This window comes from Mirounga leonina, unplaced genomic scaffold (genome assembly GCF_011800145.1).
Source record: "Mirounga leonina isolate KUSES-001 unplaced genomic scaffold, KU_Mleo_1.0 Mir_53, whole genome shotgun sequence".
Lineage (NCBI taxonomy): Eukaryota > Metazoa > Chordata > Mammalia > Carnivora > Phocidae > Mirounga > Mirounga leonina.
In genome coordinates, this window is record NW_023270807.1 from 100,197,542 (window position 1) to 100,211,141 (window position 13,600).

Here is a 13,600-nt window from a genome sequence, read left to right on the forward strand (position 1 = left end):
ACTGGGCTCAGACAGAGGGAGAATGAGCTATAAAGGGAGATGAGAATTTTGGGGAGCAAAGGAAATGATCTGACTTTTAAATAGAAGCGATTTTGTGTTACTGCAATTTATAAGAAATAATATATTTGGTCATTCAGATTACCGAAATATATTTCTCTGATGCATTTACTTCTCATTCACAGTTCCTGACTCACAGTTCCCCAAACCCACAGTATTTCCTGAGCCATAAGAGCAACGGGAACATCTTCTGTTATAATATTTGGGCTCTTGTCCTCAGTTTCTGAAAAGCTTCGGAGCCATAAAGGTGAAATGGGTGACTTGTTATTTGTAACAAGGCCCTTTCTACCACAACCGGGTTTATGTTAATGAAGTGATTTTTGCAAAGCACCTAAGGATGGAGGCTGGTGGCCAGGGGAGCCAACCATAACTATAAGGCTCAAACTTTCAGTTTCACCCCCTGATTTCCAGAGATGGAAGAGGGGCTAGAGCTCAAACCGATGGCCAGTGAGTTCATCAATCATGCCTAGTAATGAAGCCTCTGTGAAAACTTTAAAAGGATGGTTAAGAGAGCTTCCCTGTTGGGGAACCAGAATGCATCCATGTACTACTGTGCTGGGCTCCAAGCTCCATGAGAACAGAAGTTCTTTTGCTCAGGACCTTACCCTATGTGTTTCTTATCTGGCTATTGATTCATATCCTTTAATATCCTTTGTAATATATTGGTAATCTAGTGAGTAAATGGGTTTTCCTGAGTTCTGTGAGCAGTTCTAGCAAATTAAATCCAAGGAGGGGGTTGTGGGAACCTCCAAGTTCTAGGCAGTCTGTCCGAAGCACAGGTAACAACCTAGACTTGGGATTGGCGTCTGAGATGGAGGGCTGTCTAGTGGGACTGAAACCTTTACCTGTGGACTCTGATGCTCTCACCAGGTAGATAGTGTCGGAAGTGAGTTGAATTCTTGGACAGTTGATAACTGAAAGCAAGCAAGTAAGCAGGAAAGAAAACAAAGGAAGGAAGGGAGGAAGGAAGAGGGGGAGAGAGAAAGTTGTCCTTAGCAGTGTCAGATGACGAGAGCTTAGCAGGGGCAGGAGCTGTGGGGGGCCCTGAGGAGTCAGAGCTGACTGGGCAGAATCCGGGTCTCAGTGGGCAGAAAGTCAACACTCCGGCTTCCCTGTCTTCTTCCTTTTCTCCTTCTCTCTTTCTCTCCTTTTTGCTCCATCCTCTTCCTCTTTCTTCTTTTCTAATTTATAAGTTAGCTAGAGTAGAAGGCAGCAACTTAGGGCTTCTGAGGTATTTATTCATTGGGAAGAGGCTTTGAGCAGAATGGAGGGAAGGTTTGTGCTCTGGAGAAAGATTTCCAGAGCTTACCTGTAAAACACAGTCCTTTACATATCTGGTCAGCCCTTCCCCATAGGTAAACATTAAAGGATTGCTGTGTTTATCATACATATTTCAAGTCATTTTAGTTTGGTTTGGAATTAGACCAAAATTACCCATCTTGGGTGCTTAATAAAAAAGATGTCCTCCCCTGGGCATCATGGCACAGAGAGAGGGAATTGTACCATCTGTTCCCAGGCGATGAGTCCAGGTTTCTTATGGCTTTATAGAAATGTAGGCAGTGAATCTTGGTCTGACCATTCAGTAGCTGTGTGACCGTGGGCAAACCTCTAAACTTCTCTGAGCCTACATTACAAGACAGTTACAATGATTAAATGAGATAGTACACGAAAATGCCCAGAGTGCTTGTCACATGGAGGGTGCCCAATAAGTATGAGTTGTGTCTGAACCCCAGACAGGAATTCAGCACCTGTGAGAGCATGGCGCTATGCCAAACAAAATAAAAAGGTACACACTGTGGGAGAGAGTCATCCCCAGGTGAGTTAATGGATGAAAAGGTGAATGCAGAGCATTCTCCGATACAGAAATAGTGCCCAGGACCGAGGTCAGGGGTAGGGGCCCAGGGTCATTTAGAAAGATGTTTATTAATTTTTTAAAAGGTTTTATTTATCTATTTGAGAGAGAGAGCGAGAGAGCGCACGAGCAGGGGGAGCACAGGCAGAGGGAGAAGCAGGCTCCCCACTGAGCAGGGAGAGAGAGAGCGAGAAACATGTGCGTGGCTGGGGGCACCGACGCTTCTTCCAGGAAACACACGTGTTGCTCACAGACTGACGTCACCCCCTGACCCGAGCACCTCTGTCTTGCTGGATGCCACTTCTCATCTGCCTCAATTGTCCAAGCGTTTCTACAGGGCTGTGTGTGGTGGGGTGTGTTTGTGTTGCAGGGGTGGGGGGAGATGGCCACATTTCCCTTAGTGCTCTTGATTAGAATTTGTCCAGACTGGAGCGATTCTTACCAGCATCGTCTCGACGACGACGAGGAAGAGGGCAGCAGGCACTTAACACGGCACTCCCTGTGATAGAAGCAGTTTCCCAAGCCTCTCACGGCTGTCCGTTCATTAAATTGTTAAATACACCAACCTTGAGGGCTCTCAGGTTATGGTGAGGAAAACTAAGGCACAGAGAAAATAATGAGCCCTTAAGTGGTGCGCAGGGATTCGAACCCAGTCCCCTGGCTCTCGAGTCTGTCTCTTAGCCCTGTGGCCACACTGCTTCCTGCTCTGTGTGCAGAGAGTGACTCCCTCCACATAGGAATGAACCCATCTGAGATCTTTCCAGGCATTTGTTTCAAAGGGCCTGCTTAGGTTTGTAACCCGAGGTCTTTATCTTCTGTCTTTCTGCCTCTTGCGTCACCATAGAGTTCACGGTCCTGGGGACATGGGGCCCCCATCTTATTAGAGGCCACTGTGTGAGGTGATCTGTCCAGCTGCAGTTTGGGGCCCTGCCCGGCTGAGCACAGCCTGGCCCTCGGCAGCCCACAGGGGGGCTCTCTCAGAGTTGCAGACCTGGGATCTCGGGGAGCACAAGGAAGAGCATGTGGACAAGAGCCGCTGAGGTGGCCTAACAAAACAGATGATGGGTCAGGGCAATGTCTGTTTGCCGTTTTAAAATTCAGGCAGTTCGTTGAAATACTGTTTCAAACGTTAGGGAACCAGAATGGTTAGATCTTACAGACTAGTAGAGGGATGTTCAGCTAATAAAAGGGGTACCTTTAAGGAGTGAGGGGGAGGGAGAGAAGGAGGAGGGAGAGGAAGCTGGGCCGTCACTCCAGAGCAGTGGTTCTGGATTCTAGACTCCTTGTATTGACACAGAGCTTCTCATCTTTCAAAGTCTCTTGGAATTATGACCTTCTTTTAGCCTGTCATCCACTGGGAGAGGCAGAGTGGGAGAGGCAGGGACAGTCCCAGGCCTGGGCTGGGCAAGGACAGTGCACACTGTCCAACTGCCCACGGGGCACTCATGTACGCACTTAGCACTGTGGCTCGTGTCTTAACGTCGACAGAGCCTATCTCTCTGTCTTCCTTCCCTGCTGGCCTGGGAGCCCCTGTTAGGCAGGGCCTCTCCCTTCCTCTGCATCCCAGAAAGTGGGGTAGAGTCTGGTGGGGGTGTGGTACCTAGTTATTGAGCTCAACTTGCTTCAAGAGACCTGGATTCAAATATTCACTTTGTGACCTTGGACAATGATTTAGAATGAACTAGAACACCCATTTTTCTCATCTGTAAAATGGAGATGATAAAACTACATTAGATTAAATATGGTAATAGGTATGAGTAGGCAACACAGAGAAGGCCTTCAGTAAATGCTAATTCCCTTTGTTTTCTTTAGATTGAGCACGACCAGAGCCAGCTCCCAATACAGAACCCACATCCACCAGGGAGTTTGCATCCATCCTCACCCATCCTTTTAGCTGGGGACTAAGGTCAAAAGAGACATGAATGCCCTTTTTTGAGTATCACAAAAGTTCATGTCCTTTGTGGTTAGGGAATCATTTTCTTGTGGAAATATTACATCTGGGGAACCACTTTGTTCATTCCTTCTTTTGGCGTGTTCTGTATGTGTATAAGTCACATGGCAGGAGGCCGTATAAATGCAGTGGTAAAAGGTCTGCTTGAAGTTAGCCTGTTTCTTTATAAAGGCACACAGATCATTTATCAAGATAGACATATTCTGGGCCACAAAGCAAATCTCAAATTTTAAAAGATTCAAGTCATACAAAGTACGTTCTTTGAATAATGGAATTAAGTTAGAAATCAGTAACAGAAAGATGTCTAGAAAATTCCCAAATATTTGGAAACTAAATGACACATTCCTAAGTAATTCCTGGGCCAAAGAAGGAATCAAATGTGAAATTAGGAACTATTTTGAAATGAATGAAGTGAAAACCCATTATATCAAAATTTGTGAGATGCAGCTAAAGCGGTGCTTAGAGGTGAATATATATAACACGAAATACCTATATTGGGAAATAGGTTTCAAATAAATGGCTTTAGAATCCACCTTAGGAACTAGGAAAAGAAGAACAAATTAAAATCAGAGTAAGATGAAGAAAGGAAACAATGAAGGTGAAAGCAGAAATCAGTGAAATATAAACAGAAAATCAATAAAGAAAATCAGTGAAACAAAAGCTCATTCTCTGAAAAGAACCATATAATTGATAAACCTCCAGTCCAAGTGGAAATAAAGACAGGAGACAAATTACCAGTGTCAGGAATGAGAGAGGTGACATCACTACAGTTTCTACAGATGTTATGAACCTCATGCCAATAAATTCAACAACGTGAAATAGACAAATGCCTTGAAAGACACAACCTGCCAGTACAAACAAAGCAAAACAAAACAAAAAAACTCCAGACCCAGATGGCTTCACTGGGGAATTTTTACCAGACCCTTAAGGAAGAAATTATACCAACTCTGTACAAACTCTTCCAGAAACTTGAAAAGGAGGGAATACTTCCCAACTCATTCTATGAGGCCAGCACTACTCTGATACTAAAACCAGACAAAGACGTCATAAAATAAGAAATGTAGACAACTATTCCACATGAGCATAACTGCAAAATTTCTAAAGAAAATTTTGTCAAATTGAATGTAACAGTACACACACACACACACATACACGGAAGGATCAAAATATCAAAAATCAATCAGTGTAAGTCACTGAGGAGGAAAAAGCCCTTTCTATAATTATGTCAGTTGATGCAGAAAAAGCATTTGGCAAAATCCAATCTCTCTATTCCTGGTTAAAAATTCTCACCAACTAGGTATAGAAGGGAAATGTCTAAACTCTAGAAAGAACATCTGCAAAAGGTAAATGTCTACAAAAAGCTGATAGAACTAACAAGTCAGTTCAGCAAGCTTGCAGGATATGAGGTAAATATATGAAAGTCTATGGCTGGCAATAATTGGAAATTGGAATAAAAATATGCCGCTTACAATAACAGCAACAATATTAAACACTTAGGAATAAATCTGACAAAAGATGTGCAATATCTTACACTGAGATCTATAAAATGTTGCTGAGAACATCCGTTGTTTTTTCCACAAATTGATTTACAGATTGCAGTCTCAACCAAAACCCCAGCAGGTTTTGTTGTTGTTGTTGTTGTTTTGTAGAAATTTGCAAGTTGATTCTAAAATTCTTAAGGAGACTTAAAGGACCTAGAATAGCCAAAACAATATATTTTTTTAAAAGATCAACAAAGGTGGCAAACTAACATTACCTGATTTTAGGACTTGTAAACCTATACTTAGAAGACAGTCTGGTATTGCCAGAAAGCCAAACAAATAGATCAGGAATTCAGCCATTCCAATCTTAGGTATTTACCCAAAAGAAATGGAAGCATGTTCCATACAAAGAGTTTTATATGAATATTTTAAGCAGCTTTGTTTATAATAGCCCCATACTGAAAACAACTCAAATTTCCATCAACAGGTGAATGGATAAACAAACTGTGGTACTCCGATATAACAAAATGCTACTCAGCAATAAAAAAAAGAAATGAGCTATTAATAAATCTCAAAATAGTTATGTTGAATGAAAGAAACTAAAAAAGTAGACGACTTCTTAACAGCACACTCTCTTGGGTTTTCCCCCCTTCTCATTGGTTTCTCCATTTCAGTTTCCTTTGTTGGCCCCAGACCTTGCTTGCTAGGGGGCCTCTGGCCTTGGTCTTCAGCCTTTTTTTCCTCTCTATTTGCACTCTCCTCCAAGCTTATCCCATTAAGCCTTGTGATGCAAAGCGTTGCCACCTGCACAGTCCAATAAAATTTTCTGAAATGAGGGAAATATCCTGTGGCCCCAGTGTCTACTGTGGTGGGCACTAGCCACGTGTGGCTACTGACTATTTGAAATGTGACTAGTATGAGTAAGGAGCTGAATTTTAAATTGTATTTATTTTAATTAATTTACATTTAAATAGTCACACTATATCATTTATATTATAGAATATAGAAATATATATTACATATATGTGGTTGGGGGCTACTGCATCTCTTAGCCTTGGTCTAGATCACTGTATTTACAACCCGTGGGTGGTAACCCATGAGCTGGCCTTGACCTTTAGTTTTTTTCAAAGTGAAATATCAAGGGATATCATATATAGTAAGAGTTATATTTTTTTCAAGAAACTTTTTTTTTTCCGTCTTGTCTCTCTGTGGAGTAGGTTGCTGTAACTATGTATAGATGACATGTAGTTTTTTAGGCGTTTTGTTTTTTAGTGGAAAGCCGCTGATTTAGGCGCTAGTGAGGCCTAGGTTTATGACCTCAGCCATGAGCTAAGGCGCCAAGTCATGTTCAATTGTCTACCCGAGATCTCCCAAGTCTGTAAATCTGTTTTGTTTCCCCCTCTGGTTTTTCCTCATCTCAGCATAATGGTGACCTTAATCCCCCTTTCCCTGTCCCCTCTTCCCGTTTTGCTGGAGGCCTCCGTTCAGTCTAGCAACACAGTCTAGTGACTCTGCCCCTGAAATAGATCCCACTTAATTTCCATTTTGATCTCCCTCACCTTTAAGGCCGGGCATCCCTTGCCTGGATCCCTGCCACAGCCCCAGACTGGCCGCTCTTTCATTCTTGTCTTTATACAACCCATTCTCCACACGGCAGTCAAAGGGGGCTTTGGAAAAGCCGAAATCAGATGATGTTGCTTCCCTCCTTGAAACCCTCCGGGGGCTTTCCATTGCCTAAAGAATACTCTCTCCGCGGCCATATTTCTCTGGCCAGCAAGGCCCCGGAAGGTGACCCTGGCACCCCCAGCATGGCTCCCACCCCACTCATATTGGCCTTTCTGTGCCAGGAACACCCACTTCCTTGCTTGTTTCTCTGCAGGGCCTTTGCACACGTGCCATGACCGAGACCTCCAGACTTTCTCCGAGCTGGCCTCTCTTTGTTAATGCAGGTCTTACATCAGATGTCATTTCCTCAAAGGGGCAGCCTTTCTCTGACTCAATTAGTGTCCACAACCCAAGGCTGAGTGATCTACTTTGGAAGTAAATGAGCTATATTGTTATTTACATAGAGAGTTTTTGAGTAATAGGAAAAAGAGCCATCAAAGTATTTTTGATTAGAGATTCTTGAATCTTCTTTGAGAATCATCTGTAATCATTAAAATCCTTCTGTGCAAGTTTCTATATGAGGAATAAGTATTGGTCTTGCTATTTTTTTAACTTAGCGGAGTACCTCATTACGCAAATTTAATGAACACTTTAAAATATGTGTAATGCAGTATATTAACTTATAGACATAAATTAGTTAATGTAAAATGTTAAGAGTTTCATTGATGTTAATTTATTATAAGTACAAGTTATTTATTGAACTTTTTAGTCACTGAGATTAATGCACATCATGATTGATTTTTTGAGATAATTTGAATTTAAATTACCAAATTACTTTTGTCTTGAAGAAGGAAGGTCTGTAGTTTAGAGTATATTATTCCTTATGATGTTTAATCTTTATTTTTATAACGATCTTTATGAAAAATATAGAAATAGTGCAGAAGGATTACTAGTTATTAACTAAGTGATAGGATTTGTGATTCTTACCTTTGCTTAAAAAAAAAAAAAAAGGAGATCTACACTCAAATGCTGGAACTTTCTACAGGAGTCATTTGAGTAGTAGGTTCCAAAACAATGAAACTGAAACTGTATGTTTCACATTATATTGTCAAAACCACATAGCAAGGGGTATAGAAAAAGGAAATGCATTTAACTTTATAAAATGAAAACTGAATATAAGTGTGAAAATTTGGCATTATTTTATCCTAGAAAATTCTTTAAATTAGATAAAATAGTGTTCAGAAAGTTAAAACAGGGCCTCATTTTATTTCATATGTGTTCCATTCTGCCCAAGGTCAGAAATGGTGGTGATGAAAACGTTTTTGTCCTCTGAAGCCTTTCTGGATATGCTTTCCAAAGAGAATAATCAAAACTGCAGATTTATGCACAGAGATGTTAATTGTGGCATCGTTTCTAATTCTGTAAAGTCCGGAACCAACCACATATCCAGTAATGGAGGAGTTAAGCAGATTGTAGAATATCTGTATAATAAAGGATCGTATAACCATTGAAGTTAATTTTTAGGAAGGCTATTTAGTGTTGTGGGAGAAAGCTTCTGACATAATGCTAAGTTAAAGAAAAGGACATATTTATTCAGTGTGATCTTAATTAGGTAAAAAATCATTTTCATAGGAGAAAATACATTAGTGGTTCATTCTGAGGGGTAATTGTTGTTAGCATTTTCTAAGTTGTCTAGAAAAAGCGTATATTACTTTGTAATAGCAGAAATATTACAAAAAAATTGGGGAGGCTAACAAAACACTAAATGTTTAAGCTTATTGTGTTTTGGAGCTGGAGAGTAGTTGTGGGGATCACTTGGCCTGGGAGCTCGTGACCAAGGGCTGTGATGGGCAGGGGAGATTGAGAGCGGTTTCTCAGAAGGCCAAATGGAGAGGAAGATTTCTTAGTGTTTTTGCTCTCAGTAAATTCCTGACATACCCACCGTCTGCCACTTGCTGATCAGAGTCTGGCTGTCCACTTTGTGACAAATATAAAAGAGGAAGACAAAGTAATTATTATCTAATAAATGTGACTGTTTAGGTAGCAAATATTTTAAAACAGAAGGCAACAAATGAAAGATTCCTAATGGTATAACGTGGGGACTATTCTAGATTGTTCTTTAGTCTTTGGGTGTTCATCTATGACTAGGACGTGAAATCATTTTAGTGGATCTCCCTCTGCATTACCCTTTAAATGAAATTAGAATAGAAAATAGAGGGTGTATTCTATATATTAAGTATTCATTCTTTAGATTTTTATTTCAGGTATGTGTTTGTACTGAATGGTAAATGTAAAATGTGGTTGGCTTTTTTAAAAAACTGATTTGCCATCAAAAAAAGTCAAAAGACTTTTGAGGTCTAGGTCAGTGGTTCTCAGAATGATCCTGGAGCCAGCAGCAGGTATCACCTGGGAACTGGTCAGAGGGGCACATTCTTAGGCCTCACCCCAGAACTTCTGAATCAGAAATTCCTGGGCCCAGCACTCTGTGGTTTCCTAAGTCCCCCTGGTGATTCTGATGAGGACTTATATTTGAGAACCACTGGTCAAGCCTTGCTGTTCCACGCATGGTCCAGAGACTAACATGGGCATCACTTCGTGGCCAGTTAGAAATGCAGAATTTCTGGCCCCAACCTGGGCCTACTAAATCAGAATCCCCAAGCTCCCTGGGTGATGTGTATGCTCATATAAAAGGTTTATTAAAGGTTGAGAAGGCTGATCTCAACCACATGTGCCTCCAGAGGCCATATAGATAATGTCACTGAGTGAAGGCAGCCTATGTTTCTCCCCCAAAGAGAGCAGCAGCGAGAAGGATTGATTGTGATATGGGGTTTAAGCACCCTTCATTTGTTTAAAAATGTCCTCTACTGAAGCCACTGGGGTTAACACCTCCAACCAAACTCATCAACTCAAGATAACTGTAATTGACCTTAATAACTTCAAGCAGATTTTAATCCCCAACTTTAGTAGAGTGAGCCTGTCATATTAACTTCTTCTGATCTCTTCTAGGAATTTATCCAGGAGCTGCTCTCTCGGATAAGAGGCATGAGGAAACTGAGCCCTCCACAGAAGAAGACTGTATAATTCTGGCACAGGATGGAACTCTCCCAGAGACGAAGAAGGGTCCTGGGATTTGGGCTTCGTGAAGACATTTATTAAAGCATAGTTGCCCTTATGAGAAACTTTTTTTTTGGGGGGGGGGTGTCTATTAGACATTTATTCAAGAATGTTCCTTTTTTGTTTTGGGAGGTTTTGTTAGTGTAATGTTTTAATAGCAAGAACATCACGACTCTGGTTTCAGCCCAACCAGGGGTTATCAAACCAGGCAGACATGCAGGAATGGGCTGATGCGGGCAGCATTTTCTTTGAGAAATCGCAGGTTTAGGACCTAACTATACAGGGATGATGGTTTTCTTACAACTAGTTTGGTAATACTTTTTCTTAAGTTGTACAATTGTCTCAGATGTCGAATTTCTCGTACATGTATATATCTACACACGACTAAGTTAAAATGTAGATGTGAGTTTTATTTCACATTGATGGAATAAACTTGTGGTTGTCCTTTAATTGGAGGTCACAGCACATGGGTTTTCAAGAGGCCACTAGATATTCTTCGTGTCGTGTGACTGTTGCTGACCTTCAGCGTTCACTTTATGCACCAAAGTGAAAGAATTCAGTGTATCCGTTATTTTAATGAGCTACGCCACAAAAAGTTGAGTTGGTCAAGGGCTTAATTCATGGACTTTATATTATTTCATTAATTGGGATGCTTTGCCAGGTCATGTACTTCTTGCCTTGTTCGTGGTATTTTAAAGTTTTATGAACCCTTCATTTGAAGAACTATTTAGATTTCTAGAGAAATGCCCATGCCGAGTGGTGTTTTGCAATGGAAAAAGGAAGCACTGTGTAGCAATTAACTCTCTGCTTTCAACCAAATACTGTGTATTCTTCTCTCTCCATGAAAGCAGGTCAGAAGGAAGTTAGCAAATCACGTATCTTCCTCCTTAGATGTAGATCTGGTCACTTCCATGCCTGGGCAGCATTAGACCAGAGCGGGTGAACTGAGGGTTGAAGACTGTAGAGGTGAGAAAGCCTCACCTGCTTTCAAGAAGGTTGATACAGGAGCATTGGCCACTTTGGAAGGGTGGTGGAGATTGCATTTCTGGCTCCTCTCTATGGCATGTGCTGAGGATTCTGGCTCTTGGCCCCAATTACGCACCCCGATGTCCTTGCTTGGAGCTAGGCGTGGGGCGCCTGCCCCGCGCCTCCCGGTGATATATCAGCTCCTTGGAGAAGGATCAAAATTCAGACGGATGTGGGCTGGGTAAAAGGTCAGAGTAGAAACTCTTCCTTTCCCCAAGGAGGCCTCCACCGCCTCCGCACAGAAACCCCACCTACTGTAAGGCGTCTCTAGGCGGCCCTGTCAGAGGATGGGAGTCAGACATTTTATATCAAGGGTGCTCTGAACATATTTTATTTTTTAAAAGAACTATGTTTGTGAATTTTATGTATACTGGCAAGCTTTTGAAAATGTATTTAATTTTGTAATGTTTACCAATGATTTATTTACAAGCTATTTACTCAAATAAATGGAGCTGCTTACAACTCTGCTCACACCTTTGCATTGCAAGACATGTTCAAAGGAAAATTTTACTTTGTGAGATGTTCCCCAGACAGGGGTACCAAGCCCTTATATCTAGCTTTTCATTTCCCAGGTATTTTCAGGCGTTTGATCCTGGTTCTCTCCTGATGAGAGCAGAGTTGCTGGGACACATTCCTGGGTTGGGAAGGAAACCGAGAATGAACTCTGTGTATTTGGTCCTGCCTGGCCATGTGCTCTTGGGCCTCTCTCCGGCCATGTGCTTTGCATTTAATTAAAACTCCCTTTTACCCATCTGATAGAAATTCTCAAGAAAATTTCAAATTAATCAGATATTCCAATTATGCGAGAATGCCATGCACCCTATACACACACAAAAATACTGAATTTGCAGGATTTCCATTAGGCCTGACCAGCTCGGGTTATGGGCTGATGAAGCAAGAGGCCCTTTGATTTGGCCACATAACACACTCTCTTCCTTCCCTCACCAAGGGCCTGGCATCACCTGACTCCCCTGAGTGGGACCTCCTCCTTGATTCCCCATCTCTGCCCTCAACACACCCTCAATCACCAGGCTCTTTTTCCTCTGCTAATACCGCTCATATCTATCCCTTGTTAAATCTTGCCTTGATTTTGCAGCGATCTTGGGATTGGCTTTCCCATGTCCAGTCTTGCCTACCTCTTATCTGTTTTCCACCCAGTAGCTGGAATAATCTCTCTGAAAGACAGCTGAGATCACTCCATCCCCTACTTAAAACCCAAACCCCTTAAAAGGAATTAGTCCCTGCTTTTCCCGCTTCATCTTTTGGCCTTCCCCTAACATCCAGTCCTACTGAATAACTAGGGTTTCTGGAACATAGATATTTTCTCCTCTGAGGCTTTGCAAAAACTGTTGCCTCAGTCTGGAATACCCTCACCATGAACAGGCTCTATCTGGAAAGCTGGTCTACAGCCCTTCCTAAGTATGTCCAGAGCTTCTAGCATTTACCCCATCACAGCATGTACCCGCCATATTATTACTGTCTATTCACCTGTTTGTCTCTTCTTTTAGACTCTAGAATACTCCAAGATTGGGACCGAGTTCTATAAATCAAGCACCTACTCCTGAGCCTGGCCCATCAAAGGGATCAATACATGTTTGCCAACTGAATAAACATGATAAAGATTCTTCAAGAAAACTCAACTGTTTCCTTTCTGGCGGGGACAGTGGTTCTTAGGCCTGAAGGTGCATTTGTATCACCTAGGAAGTTTTAACACAAGTCCTGGCCAATTTAATCAGAATTTGGAGGAGCAGACTTTAGGCACTTTTTTCATGCTCCCAGACGGAGCACCAGCTGGGCCGTTGGATCATTCTCGCGGAGGCTAGCACACAAGTCTGACCTCACTGACCTCAGCTCACCGTGTGGATGCTGTTACGGCAGGTGGAAGCTGTGGCATTAACACATTGACTATTTGTCATTTTCTCTTCTGCTGGAGGGGAGTTACGGTCCAGCACTAGGGGAATGACTCCAAAGTACCTAACTTCTAGTTCAGTGCTCCACTTGAGCATTGAGATACCTAAGTTTAAACTTGATCCATTTATAACAACTGTAATAATAGTCCCCACTTAGGTATCACCGTGCTGAGTGCTTACCTGCCTGATCTCATTTAATCCTGACATGAATCTTAAGAGGTAGATTGCATTATCCTCATTTTATAGAAGAGAAAATAAACTCAGATGCGGTCCCAGAGCTGATATTCAAACCCAGTGCTGTTGTCTGACTCTAAGCCCCTTGACCATTAGGCTTTCCTGCCCCTCAGAAGGGGTTGCTCTCAGTTCCCCCCCACAGGAATGAAAGCCAGGAGCTGCTTCGAAAGTGAGCTGAGCCCCTGAGCTGAGAGGTGGGGCGTGGGAGGCTCTGTGGTTGGAGCAGGTCCTCGGCTCCCTATGGGTTCTCCCTCACTCCTGATAACAGGGGATCCCAGGCTTTGTGCTCCTGCCCACCCCCCGCCCCCTGCATTTCCAGGCTCTTCTTGCCTTCTACCCTGATGAAAAGCTCCTGCACTTGGCCTCGGAG

The 13,600-nt window shown here is 42.3% G+C and overlaps 1 protein-coding gene across 1 annotated transcript in view; it reads left to right on the forward strand.

The window, feature by feature from the left end:
- Positions 1–11,548, forward strand: part of PPP1R14C (protein phosphatase 1 regulatory inhibitor subunit 14C) — an 81,582-nt gene extending 70,034 nt beyond the window's left edge. Inside the window, exon 4 of the mRNA XM_034991001.1 lies at positions 9,953–11,548. Within this exon, the coding sequence (XP_034846892.1) occupies positions 9,953–10,027 (75 nt within the window). The 3' untranslated portion in view covers positions 10,028–11,548. The remainder of the gene's footprint in view (positions 1–9,952) is intronic.
- The last annotated feature ends 2,052 nt before the right edge of the window (positions 11,549–13,600 follow it).